This window comes from Schistocerca piceifrons, chromosome X, assembly GCF_021461385.2.
Source record: "Schistocerca piceifrons isolate TAMUIC-IGC-003096 chromosome X, iqSchPice1.1, whole genome shotgun sequence".
Lineage (NCBI taxonomy): Eukaryota > Metazoa > Arthropoda > Insecta > Orthoptera > Acrididae > Schistocerca > Schistocerca piceifrons.
In genome coordinates this window covers 962,321,865-962,336,337 of record NC_060149.1, presented here as the reverse complement: position 1 = coordinate 962,336,337, position 14,473 = coordinate 962,321,865, and the positions used below count along the sequence as shown (strand labels likewise).

The window sequence follows — 14,473 nt, the reverse complement described above, 5'->3', positions numbered from 1 at the left end:
TTCAGTGGTCTTTTTCACCTAACTATTTAAACTCTTTAACACCGAATACTATGTCATTGCCTATATAACTTCACCCAGTGCCATTTTGGTATCAGCCAAGAATTTTTTCTCCATGTGAAATTAGTAGTCTAATTTTCCTAGCTTGCTCCCTTAATATTTCAAATTGCTTTAGCACATCAGTGATGTTTTTGTCAATTAGTATTATGTCATCGGTGTAGGTTACACAATATAATTCTATCTTTAAGTTTACGTTCTAGTCAGTGTAATAGTGCACCTGCTCTTCTCCATTATCTTACAATTTTCTTAGGGGCATAGTTGAATAGCAATGTAATATGCCATCCCATTTTCATATTCTTATGTCTGTCTTAAATTACACTGCTTGAAAAAAAGTGAGACACTCAGAAGGTGGGGAGAAAACAAATTGAAACATAGCGAATTTAGAGCGTATGTAATGTTATTTCAGTCATAACAAAACAGAGTCAAATTTACACAGAACTTATCAGTTTGAGCCCACTTATCAATACAGCAATGCACCCTGTCTGGTCTGGACAGTGCGGGAGGATGTCGTAAAGCTGCTGCATACCCTCCTCAGAAAGGTGATCCACAACTGTTGTAACTGGACATTGCAATCGTGGATACAGGCAGTGGGATGGAGTTGACGTCCATGTTGGTCCCATAATGTTCTATCGGGGACAGATATGGGGATTTTGCTGGCCACAGGAGTATATCAACATCACGCAGACAATTTAAAGAGACACATACTACACGTGGACAAGCAGTGGCCTGTTGAAAAATAGCACCACAATACTATTACACACTGCTGTACGATCAGAGTTCCCTCGGCCATTACAAGCCGTGACCTGAAGTCATACCCAATGGCTCCCCACACCATGGGACTGCTTTGTGACCCCCCCCCCCCCCCCAAATGTGGAAGAATGGAAGAATGGGACCTCTCCCCATCTCCCCTGGTCACGGTCAAACTTCTCCACGATAGTCATTTGGAGCAGTGCAGGACTGGGAGACTCATTAGTGAACATAATGTGACGCCATTCATTAGCAGTCCGTACTTCTCGATCGTGGCACCACTTCACATGCAGTCATTTGCTTGGGTGTTAATGGCAGCCTATGCGCAGGACGGCAATTCCATAGTCTGGCTGCTCCTAGCTGTATGACACAGCATGTTGCAAGGAGTCTATTACAGTGAACTCCTGTTTATCCGAAATGATCAGGATGGTGGCCGGTTCCAATAACGAAAATTTCAGATAAATCAAAGTCCCCTTTTTTCACATGTGAACACTCCAAATTGCATCAATATTGCGAAATACAATCGTAAAACGTGCGTAGGGTATGTAAAACGTTACTGATACGGTTGCAAATAACCCTGCACTTTTTTACTGAAAAAATTGTGTTAACATGTTAAAAAGGCACCAAACTATGATTGAAAACTCAAAGTTTTTAAATGCTGTATAACAAAGCTCGTTTATTTTGCATTCTTACAGAAAAAAATCTCCCTTATTTGGCAGTAGGAAAAACAGGAGTTTTAATTTTATTACCTACTCTTTTGAATAAAAAATAAACTACTGAACAAAATTATGAAACAAATCTAGAGATAACTCAAAGGAACGAAAAGTCTGTCTAGAGGAACTTTCAAGAAAAGTAAAAAAAAAAACTTTTTAAGTTATGGACATAGAAGTTCTAGGATGCTTCATTAGAGTTTATTTTTTGGTAACGAAGTCACAAATGTCTTTTTTTTTTTTTTTTTGTTTTTTTGCTTGAGAAACTATTTTTGCAACAATACATCTCCAACGTTGAAATCAAACTATTTCAGGATAAATCGTCTCCTCCTATTGGCTGATGTACTCCAGGGCAGTTTGGATCACCTCGTAACAGAATGTGTGAGGAATATTTTTCTCTGATTCATCATCAGAAACATAGTCTTCTGACACTTTATGATCGGTCACAATTTGGACGATTTCATCCTCAGGCACATGAAAAAATGCCATTTTCCATCCACTCTTCAATGTCTTCGAAGTGTGTGTCTTTACAACCAGCTTCTCCAGTAAATTCACCAAAATTATGTCAGCTTGAGTTTCGGTGTTGCCTCCTCCTTCCCACCACTTAGGTTGCCTTACGATCTAAGAGTTTTTTCCAAGACCTAACAAGAGGAAGTGGAGGAATTAGACTCCAAACGTCAGCAATCAATGAATGACACTTAAAACATCGATTTTTTAAGAACTTCCACAAAATCATCTGCAGCATCAATCACACCTATTAAGTATTCCAGCATCTTGCGTCTGTAATGTTTTTCCATCGCCTCAAGAATACCTTGGTCCATCGGTTGACATAGAGATGTGACATTTTGTGGGAGAAATACAACTTTGATATCCCCATCTTGCAGATCACCTGGGTGATAAGGAGCATTGTCCACAAGAAGTAGCGCTTTTCAAGGAAGTCCATTTCCTGCCATGTAATTTACTACAGCTGGAACAAACTCTGCCTGGAACCACTCTCTGATGATGGCACTGTTCATACGTGCCTTAAGGCTGATTCGTGTACCTCAGTGGCAAAGCTGGTTGGTTGGTGTCTAAATGCTCTTGGTGTTTTGGATTTGCCAATTAAAGTAAGACACAGTTTATGATTGCCAGTGGCATTACTGCAAGCGAGGACAGTAAATCTTTCTTTGATATTTTTGTATCCGGAAGCCATTTCTTCTTCTTTAGAGGCAAGGGTTTTCGTTGGCAGCATTTTGTAATTCAACCCAGTTTCATCACATTTGTAAAGTTGATTGCCAGTATAACCTCCTTTGTCAATGATTGTGTGCAGTTTCTTCTTAAAATCAGCATAGCAGCTTCATCCCCAGATAATGATTTGGCACTGATGGCAATTTCATGAATGCCATGCCGCTTCTTGAAACGATCCTGCCGGCCATTATTTCCAAGGAATTCTTGCTTCTTTCCTTCAATCAACTCATCAGCTCATTTTGACAAAGTAGAGGATCTGAAACTGACACACCTTTGGCTCTTATTTATTCGTGCCACAAAAATAATGCCTCTTCTAACTGAGGATGTGCACCTTTTCTCACTGTTTTTCAAGATTTCACTGCACTGCCCAATGCTTGGATGGAACAAAATTTTTCAATTCCTGATCGATTTGTCTCCCGATCAGTAATTGTACTCCTACTCTGCAGCAACTTTTGTGGGTGGCTCACCAGCATCAATTCTCTGCAAAGTGTGAAGCTCTTTTTCCAACAAGATCACATTCGTTTTATGTTTCGTGCCCGTAGTCACGTTCAGTGTTCTTTTTACGGACACTCGACTGAGTCCTTTATGGTTTTTGGCCCCTTTTATCTCTGGACACTTTAAGGCACATAGTGGGAGCACAAAACCTCAAATCAGAAACACACAGATGCACAACTTGACAACACTCGAGATGCACTAGACAAACTTTTGACTTTTGAAACCAGGCTGTGGCAGCCATCAAATGAAAGCATTCGATACATCTATGCCATTTCCTCTGTTCTACTCAAGCCCACGTGGCAACACAACAGGGTGTTGTACGTTCACTGTTAAACACTCAGCTTTGATGTACCGACAACAAGTGGAAAGTGTTAGGCGGCGCACTCTAATTGTCAGTTTCGACAGGGCTATGTTGCGCTGCATAGAACAATACTGTATGTACTTTACTTACAAGGAGTTCCAATAGATGGCAGTGGCATGAAACCATGCAATACGAATAAGAAACACACTAGAGCTTCAACCAACACACGCACGAATTGACAATACTTGGACTTTTGACACGCACCAGTGCACTGATTAGCAGTAGATTGCCAAAAAAACACCAGCAAATGCTTGGCTCCAGGTGCACGCAAATTGAAACTTGTCAAGTGTCAATCTAACTAGCCAAAAGTGTAGCTGCACGAGAGTCTACTGTACTTGTTCTCAGATGGCAGTCACAGACGTGAACAGGTTACAATGTACTCAGTACACTACACAGTGATGCTCCCTTGTAGTGGTCTGATGTAGTCAACTGGAACATTGATTTTGAGTATGCCCTTACTTTCCAACATCAGGCCACTGTCATATCCAAATACTCCAAAAATACAAATGTTGCAAGGTTTAACCAGGCGACCAAATGGACATCCACAATGAGGTTTCTTTCAAACTCTCATCAGATAATGCTGTCTACACCAATATGCAGCACCTTCATATCCTCCAGAGTGATATTCAACATCTGACGCTATTCACATCCCTTATATACCACACGATGCTTGCTAAACAGCAATAAAAACAAAGAACACTAATGAATAATGAAGGAAAAGACAGCCTGTTACTTACCATAAAGAAGATACCTTAGGCTGCAGATGGGCAGAATTAAAAGACACTTACATAAAGCTTTCAGCCACAGCCTTCATCAGTAAGTAGTAATCTGTCTTTTCCAACATTGTTGATATTCCTACTGGAGTTTCCATTGTTTCAAGGACACTGATGCTTTTCTGTGAGTGTTTCCTTTATGATGTTTTCTGCATTTTAGCTCTTTTTAAAAAAAGAAAAAAAAAGAAAGAAAGAAAGAAGAAAAAAAAAGATTTGTTGCTGGAAAACTTCTGAAGTCCAATAAAGGAGTTACAACAGCCATATATGGTTATCTGGTGGACCTTGCAGAACCAAATTCTAGGGCTGAAATGTACTGTTGACCAATGGGCATTAATCAGAATGAATACTAAATAAAAAATTAAATCCAATTTTACACAAAAAACACAGGTTCTATCACTGTTGTTTTTCGTTCTATTTTGCTCTTATGTTGCTATGACTTGTTAAGCAGAAATTTTCTTTCTATCTATAGAGTTACATTTGCTGTAATGTATCTTACCTGCATGTTGTTTCTTCTTTCTACTCACTCCTGCCCCAATCATGGCAAGCAAGTCATCCTCACTGCATTTGCTTCGTATTGCATCTCTGAAACAACAGTTAAAACACCCATTAAACAGTACCAGGCAATTACCACACAGTGAAATGTTGGTACACTAAAAAGGAAGAAAAACTTTGCAGAAATCTTCAACAGTAATCCTGTAGTTTGCAGTAGGCAACAGCAGGATAACAAACCCACTGGACAAGAATGGGAAAGTCATGATAGAAGTTACTTTTATTTTTATAAATAAACAGGTATCTTACACAAATGCTCAAGAGTATACATAGGATCTCGGGCTTAAGAGGTGGAGCAGAAACTGACATTAGTTTTGTTGAAGAGGGAGTAGTGGAACATAGCACAATTTCTTGCAAAATGACGCCAAATTTATTGATAAACTGTTAATTAATTGCCAAGCTCACTAATGTGACCATTTTACAACAGGTACTTACTGCTTGGAGTATATGTGAATTTTCAGGCTTGCCTGATAGATCTGTTGCAAAAACACTTTGGGTTCCCCACCAGATAACATTATGCAAGTCCCTCCCTCAATATTTCAGTGACACAACATTTTGGCATCTTCTGGTGGTGGTGATTTCCACTATCACTGCTGCAAGATGCAACTGGCAATTTCCACGTGACAGCTTTGAAATTTATCATGTGGATGACTATGACCATCATATTTAGAATTCAGAGGATTTCATAGAATACCTGAAGATGCTTAAACTAGAACTTTCAGATGTTTTAGTTAGCTCAAATGTTATATCATTACTTACAAAAGTGCCCCTGCAGCCCTCATTAGAGGTTATTAGCAGCAAGTTTGAGAAAGAAATTGTGGTGCTGTTTAAACATGTGCATACCTCATCCTATTTCTTATGTAACACCAACTACTTTGATCAAGTGGACAGTGCTCCCATGGGAGATCCTCTATTTCCCTTAGTAAATATCCAACATTCCTCCTTCTGGCAGAATGCTGAAGAGACATTTGTGGTGTGGCCCACATAATACAGACACTACCTATGTTCCTGCAGCATTTGCACTCGCTCCATCTGAATATTCAGTTCACTGTGGAAGTACAATAAGATAGCAGCTTACCATTCCTGGATGTCACGGTTAGAAGAAAAGCTGACAGAACACTGGGGCATAGTCTCTACTGCAAACTGATACATGCAGAGTTATATTTGTGGTCCAAAAGTTGCCATCACCCTGCACAATGTGGTAGTGTCTTACACTCCCTGGCACATAGAGCACACGTGATCTCAGATACCGACAGTCTGCCTGGTGAACTGTAACACCTAAGAACAGTGTTCCAGCAGAATGTTTATTCTTGTAAACAGATTTGCAATGTGTTCTGAGCAAAGCAAGTTCAGTGTAGGGATGTAAATGAAGATACTTAGACAAGCACTGCAAATGGCTTTCTTCCCATATTTCAGTGGCATGTTTTCAAAAATAGAAAGAATCGCTAAGAGAAACAGAATCAAGTGTGTTTTTCGTCTACCAGCAAAACTAAGGAATTGTTTGGGTTCAGTTAAAGACAATCTTGACCTTAGAAAACACAGATCATATATAAGATCTGATGCCATTATGGGAAATCTTATATAGGGCAGACACCTCACATTGTGCAAGAACACTGTGTTCAACAGCGCTGACAAAAATGCCACCCAGTAAATTAGTGGTAGCAGAGCACTGCCTGAATACAGGGCACCACACGTTTCCCAAGAGGACTGAAATTTTATCCTCAGCATCATCACTCTAGGATTGTGTTTTTAAGAATGAGGCATGTATCCATACGGTGGGCAATCTTACCAACAGGAATATGGAATTTTGACTAAGGACTGCCCAGAATCCAGCACTGACTGCTATGAAATTAACACAGTAGAAACCAGATCCTCCGATGTATGACCTGATGCAGCACCTTCCAGAGAGTTAATTCAGCTTTTAACCACACGAGTATCCAGAAGTGCAGTCATTGCCCACAACTCATAAGCAGAAGGCTACTATGAATGGCATTTCCATCCAACTGGGAGTGCCTGTCCACACATTCGTACTCCTGCTTCTAGCCTGACAAATTTCAATTCTGCTGTGCGAATATCACCAGTCACATCTTGCAGCAGTGATGACAGGACCCACCACTACCTGAAGATGACGAACAGTTGTGTTGGTGAAATCTTGTGAGGCTTGCACAAAGTTATTCAGTGGCAAATCTGAGAAGATTTGTATACATTATTTTTCTGTGACACAGGTAATGTGCAGCAAAATGTGATAACTTTCTGCATTTGCCTTTTTGTACATTTCAAAATACCCCAAAAATTGGTGAGAAACACTGAACATATGACGTAACCAGATGACATACCCCACAGCATGTGCAGCAGTTGGGGCTGAGTGTAAAGGAATGATTGAGCAGTGCAATACTTTCATTTGAGCAAACAGAGCAAATTTCGAAAACATTTTGTAAATATGATCTGTTGTAAATGTAGATGTTACAAAATTATTGTCCCTGCTGTAATCAAGCAAAAGCAGTTCTGATTTTGTGTTTTTTGTTTCTGTCCCTTCTCTTTTTGTTTACAGACATTAGTTAGTAAAGAAAACATAGGTCATTTAATGGCAATGATGCTATTCTGAAGTTTATACTCATCTACTTGTTAGGCAATATGGTAGGTTTTCATTGTACTGTACTTTGCAAGAAATCAAGGAAACTGCAAGGCCGGTAAATAAAATAATAAACTTCAATATAAATACATAATTGTTTAACACAATGAAAGAATACTGCCTGCCAGATGCAAGACTCAAATCCTGAATGCCATCACTAAAGTCGCACAAGTGTGTCCGTAGCCACAATGATATGAATACTTGACTTGGGTTGGGATGATAAAGTGTGACAGGCCGAGAGGCTCAACCACTGCAAGCATGGCAAGGTACATCATCTGGTGACATTTGTCATTCGCTTTTGACACATTTCCCAACATTTGTATCGTATCCAACATTTGTGATCCCATGTGTCTTGTATTAAATTACTTGTCTCAGGGTCATCTACAGTGCTTTGGAGGTTTTTAAATGATAATACGCATCACCCTGTCTGTGTGTGTGTGTGTGTGTGTGTGTGTGTGTGTGTGTGTGTGTGTGTGTGTGTGTGTGTGTGTGTGTGTGTTTTTATATATATGAAACAAATGCTAACAAAGAGATAGAGGGCCTGGCCAGTACTTACCTCAGCTCAGTACAGCCGATAGATACGCAAAACAGAACAGAAAATTGACGTATCCTAGCTTTCGGAACTTCGTTCCTTCATCAGGGAGGAGAGAGGGGAAAAAAGGGGAAGAAGGGAAAGTGGATTCAGTTATTCACAATCCAGGTTATGAAGCAACAGGTGAAAGGTAAACAGGGAGGGTAGCAAAGATGGAGGCATGGATGTCAGAGGGAAGCCAAAGATATTCTACTGTAATTACTGTGCCAGCTTCAAACCAAGGAGGATGAATACAGAAGTAAAGAGGTACATAGTATAAAGATAAACGCAACTATGTTGGATGAAAAGATGCATGAATGGCTAAAGAGGAAAGGGAAAGAGGAGAAGACTAAAGAGCAAAATGGGAGTGAGGTTGGTTAACATAGGTTCAGTCTAGGGGGATGGCGGGATGAAAGGATGTGTTGGAGTGCAAGTTCCCATCTCCGCAGTTCCAAGGTACTGGTGTTGGGTGGGAGAAGCCAAATGGCACATATGGTGTAGCAGGTTCCTAGGTCCCTAGAATTATGCTGGAGGGCTTGCTCCGCTACTGGGTATTGGACATCTCCTAGGCGGACAGTTCGTCTGTGCCCATTCATGCGCTCAGCCAGTTTAGTTGTCGTCATACCAATGTAAAAGGCTGTGCAGTGCAGGCATGTCAGCTGATAAATGACGTGTTGTCTCACATGTGGGCCTGCCTTGAGTTGTGTATGTTTTACCAGTAGCGGGGCTGGAGTAGTTGGTTGTGGGGTGATGCAAGGGGCAGGTTTTGCATCGGGGTCGGTTACAGGGGTAGGAACCGCTGGGTAGAGAAGGTGGTCTGGGAATATTGTAGGGTTTGACAAGGAAGTTACAGAGGTTAGGGGGTCGGCAAAAGGCAACTCTGTGTGGTGTGGGGAGAATATTGTCAAGGGATGATCTCATTTCAGGGCTTGACTTGAAAATTCATATCCGTGGCGGAGTAATTAGTTGATGTATTTGGGCCAGGATAATATTGGGTGACAAGGGGGATGCTTCTGTGTGGTCTGGGGGTAGTAACATTGTTGTTGGGTGGGGAGGAATGTATTGCTTAAGAGATCTGTTTGTGGACAAGGTCTGCAGGATAGTTGTGGGAGAGGAAAGCACTGATATATAATATAATACAGGGAAACATTCCAAATGGGAAAAACATATCTAAAAACAAAGATGATGTAACATACCAAACGAAAGCATTGGTATGTTGATAGACACACAAACAAACACACACACAAAATTCAAGCTTTCGCAACCCACAGTTGCTTCATCAGGAAAGAGGGAAGGAGAGGGAAAGACGAAAGGATGTGGGTTTTAAGAGAGAGGTTAAGGAGTCATTCCAAACCTGGGGGTGGAAAGACTTACCTTAGGGGGGGGTAGGGGGTGGGAAGGACAGGTATACACTCGCACACGCACACGCACACACACACACACACACACACACACACACACACACACACACACACACACACACACACATATATCCATCCGCACATATACAGACACAAGCAGGGTATATGTGCGGATGGATATGTGTGTGTGTGTGTGTGTGTGTGTGTGTGTGTGTGTGTGTGTGTGTGTGTGTGTGGCATACTGATCTGAACTAAGCAGCCTTCAAATGGAAGTTTTTTGATCACTCCTTATTTTGCACCCTGCCACCTTGGCAATATGTACCGCAAATCATCAGACAGACGACCTTCCTGCATGGTTCGAGCATCCCCTGGTGCTGTTCCGAACCAATGCTAATCTTTGTAACTGCGACGAGCAGTGTGCAGATTGCATCTTTGTATCCCACAAAGAGGTGACAGTTCCCAGTGGCATGAATGGTTACTGTTTATTGACTGTCACTGAGTTGGTGAGTCATTTGCTACATTGTGGCCCACCTGTTCACTGCTAAAGCCATGCTAGTCAGTGGTAACCCCAGTCAATGATATCCTGTTGCCCATAGCAGTTCACTCTGCTGATTGTGGTAGTATTTTCCTTGAATAAATCTGCTCACATTACACCTTTGACACTGTGGTACAAGAAAGCCCAATGACTACACACCCTTATAGAATAAGTGTCTCGAGCCATGGGTACCCAGGATATGGCAGTGATAAAATCACCCTGTGATCAACTGTCACACTGCAGCTGTAAGCTGCACCTCCTTTTTCAGAATACTCAGGTTTATTAACTTGAAGTAAATCAGATCTTTTGAAGGAAGATTTAACAAAACGGGCACATCCAGGAAAGGATGAAACCATGTCTAATTAACTGGCACACAAAATTAATAATTAGTGGTGACAAAGATCCTCTGCAATAAAAAATAATGTCCACTGACTTCATGTATTAGTCTTCAAGTGACAGAATATATGTAACTGTGTCCTTCCTATTTACACTGATTAAACAATGGAAATTCCAGGTAGGAATATCAACAGTGCAGGGAAAAATAGATCACTATTTACCGTAAAGAACACAAAGTTGCACACAGGCACAACACACAAGCAAGCACACCGCGTGTGCACGCACGCACGCACACACACACAGAGAAAAAAAAACTGCCAAGTCCAGCAGCTAGAGGCAAGCTGCTGGAGTTGGCAGTCATATGTGTGTGACATGTGCTTGCCTGTGTGTATGAATGTGTGTGTTTCTCTGTATCTCTTTTGCTGATAAAGGCTGTGGCCGAAACCTTTGTGTAAGTGCCTTTTTAATTGTGCCTGTCTACAATGTAACATGTCTCCTCTACAGTAAGCAGCACTCTACCTTTTCCTATATTTTTCATTTACACAGATGTAATTAACAAATCAGAGTCTATTTATTCCAGAGAAGTGACAGTTTGTTCATGACAGTTCAGCACAAATCTGATTTTTTATATACAGCAAGGCTACCTATAAATTATTCTGTGTGCCAGTGTTCATGCTGACTATAGGGATTCACACTGATCATGTGTAATTTGACATCTGGTCCTGTAAACTTACTTCTGCTCAACGTGAAAAATTCTCCACTCCACATTTTGTAATTAACCTTAAGATATCAAATAATGCACCCTTCGATATAACTGCTTATTGTCCACTTCCCATCACTCTATTCCCAATGTCAACCCAGCTGACCTCTACTTCTAATCCAAAAACCATGGTTGACTCAATGTTTGCTATTGCAAGCTATTGCAACACAAAAGTGCCAGAGGCACCAGTAATGATATATAATTAAAAATACTAGAAAGTAAGGCTCACCGGTTAGTTCATGCTAAGACAAACACTACAAGTGTCTAAGACACTGTGCTCTCACACAAGTACGAGGTCTGAATACATTCCAGTTACGATACACTAAACTATTTCATTCACGGTGGCAATATACATACTCTCTCCCCAATAAACAGAATAGTTATAACTCAATTGTTCACAAGTGTATATTATGACTCTTGCCGCAGCTATGCAGTCAGTATGCCACAGGCGTGCCATAGAAAGGGATCAGGTTCAATTCCTTGTAGAGCCGGGAAATTCTGCTCGGTGGACAGACTGGAATAGGGTACACACTGCTTGTAGTTCCAGCTGAGGAGCTACTCAAGTGAGGAGCAGTGTCTTCAACTTCTGAAAGTTGATAACAGCCTGGAGAGTTGTATACTGACCCCTTAACTCTCCATAGATATATAGTAGAGGACATCTCTCGAAGAGCATTGTGTGGTCTTCTGGGCCCAATGCAGAGTTCCTTTATCAATGTATATTGTATATCACCACTTGTACACACTCATCAGCACAGTACCATATTGTCTCTTCACGTGGCAAATTTTTATTCCCTTGTTTCCAGATCAACATTTTTCCTCTTCTTCTTCTTCTTCTTTTTTTTTTCTTACTATCATTTCTTGTACCACACATATTCCACACGGTTTATGCTCACTCCTTCAATGATACTGCCCATCCTTCTCTAGTGTGCGAGTTGTCCCTGCTTTCCTGCGTGTTTGTTGGTTTAAACACCCTTGTTTCAAAAGAGAGTGACAGCTTAGATACAGTCTTGTCAACATTTTGTATTTTTATTTAGCAATTATTGTTTGAGCCTTATAGGCGAATGTCACAAGATATTGTCAACCACTGCATTCACTAGATTGGAATGGGGTTCATGGTAACTTACCAATTCATTTTTTAAGTTGCTGTTATCTTTTTCATCCTATCTTGGACTAGCTTTTCCATACTCCCACTCTATTTTACGTAGTCAAACAGTTATCTGCCCTTGCAAACTTGCTCCTTTACTACCAAGTTAACTAATACTGGGCAGCCTAACAGAAGTTCCAATATCCAGTCTTTCACCACAATTCACCTACACACACTTTTCACTCACTGATTTTCTTTTTTCAATGTCATAAATATTTTGCTTTCACAGACTGCTGTGCTTTGAACATAAAATTGTAGGAACATCTGCCTCACATGTCAGTTTTTTTTTTTTTTTTTAATTTATTAAAGAATATGTTCCTTGCTTATTCCTATCTGCTTCTGATACATTTCCATTCTCACTTTTATTTTGTTTTGATCCATTTCTTTTTTCTTTGATAGACAAGTCAAACAACAATGGCAATATGTTGCAGCCCCCTGTGTTTCACCCTACTTACTACGAACTTACTTTTCTTAGCTTTCAATTTTATTAGTCATTTGGTTTTTAAGATACTTAATTGTTTGACCCTGTATTTTTATATCTTATTTTACCTTGGGTTGATAAAGGATTTCTGTTATGCTCACAAAGAGAGAGCTGATTCTTCTCACCCCCCCCCCCCCCCCTCGTACCTTGTCCTGAAACAAACTTATCGCCAAAGTATCTTGCAGTTTTTTTCCTATTATTAATCTCTTAGTCTAGTCATCAATTTAAAAGTGTCAGTTGTTGGTCCCATTGTCTAATAATTTGTACATCTATACACAGGAAGTTCCAATTTTTATTTGGAACATATAGACTCTGATAATCATGAATCACAGTTCAAATGGCTCTGGGCACTATGGGACTTAACATCTGAGCCAAGGCAGGATTCAAACCTGCGACCGTAGCAGTCGCGCGGTTCTGGACTGAAGCGCCTAGAACCGCTTGGCAACGGTGGCTGGCGAATCATAGTTACCATCACATGGACAGAAATACTGTGTTAACTTTATTACAACTTAGGGACATAGCTAAAAATGTCTTTACATAATTTCCAGTCCTGATTACTTTCCTTTAATTTAATCTCACAAATAGGTTAGTGTAACATGATGTTGACAGAGGCAAATTATATATACTCACAAATTATTTAGCTAGAGGTATCTGGTTTGTATGTCTGGGAGGGAGGAGGGTGCAAGCTGAAAACTTCAAGAAAAGATTACTCATTTCATACCTGCTGGATTTAACTGCAGTTTATCTCTTCCATATACCAACCACATACCTAATGTGCATGGCAAACAGTTTAAAAGTATTATTCTATACTCAGCATTTGGAACTATCAGTTTCTTCATGAGAGAGGAAAGAGGGATAAGTTTCTGAAGGTCTGAAAGGTCACTCGGACTCCATGACTAATGTGAGGACAAGAGGAACGAATGTGTCTATAAGAAGTTTTGGAATTTCACCTCCTGAAGGTAAAATACTGATCAGTCTGTCAGTCTTCTAGTAATTTTATGGTTTCCTCAGATGAATTTTCACTTGGACACGATTATTCTATGTTTCATCACTCACCTGAGAGATATCTCTGAATTCCCAAAGAGACACACCTCCAAATTGCCATCAGCTGTTATCCGTAAACGGTTGCACGTGCCACAGAAGTGTTCACTCATTGAGGTAATAAATCCCACACATCCCTTGAAGCCCGGGACATGGTATGCCGTCAAAAAGAAATTGTAAGAAAATAGCTACTGCTGTTGTGAAAATACTATAAATGTGTCGCTTACCAAGTGGAGGAAGGAGAAAACGTGCATTAAGGGGAGTTTGAATGCCCTATCCTGACAATGTTAAATTTAGTGACTTAACTTCCCCGTATTTCAGGAACAACTGTAGCCATTGACAAGAAACTTTTACAGCACATTAAACTATATGTTCTGAGTCTTACAATAATTGCATTTCCGCCACTGCTTTTGGAAATACAATTTTTTAATTACACAGTTAAAGTTTTGTGTACTTTTTTGTATGTTATTCTAAATAATTTTATTTATACATAACATTATGTTTTTCTTTTAGTTAAGAAGACTCAGGATACGTATGTTATTACTCCCTTAAAATTTGAATTCGCTAATCGAAGTAGTTTCTGAGATTTAGGGAAAAATGCAAGAGAAAATGTAAATTTTCAGGAAGAGTTTTTAAAGTTTTAATAGACTGTAACTCAATATATGCTTATCATTTTATTTTTAGTCACTCAGA

At 40.1% G+C, this 14,473-nt stretch overlaps 1 protein-coding gene across 1 annotated transcript in view; it reads right to left on the bottom strand.

Moving 5' to 3' along the window:
* Positions 1 to 14,473, bottom strand: part of LOC124722813 (molybdenum cofactor biosynthesis protein 1-like) — a 76,167-nt gene that overhangs the window by 7,517 nt on the left and 54,177 nt on the right. Inside the window, exons 6-7 of the mRNA XM_047247940.1 lie at positions 13,796 to 13,968; positions 4,867 to 4,952 (exon numbers count right to left, since the gene is read on the bottom strand). Of these exons, the coding sequence (XP_047103896.1) occupies positions 4,867 to 4,952; positions 13,796 to 13,968 (259 nt within the window). The remainder of the gene's footprint in view (positions 1 to 4,866; positions 4,953 to 13,795; positions 13,969 to 14,473) is intronic.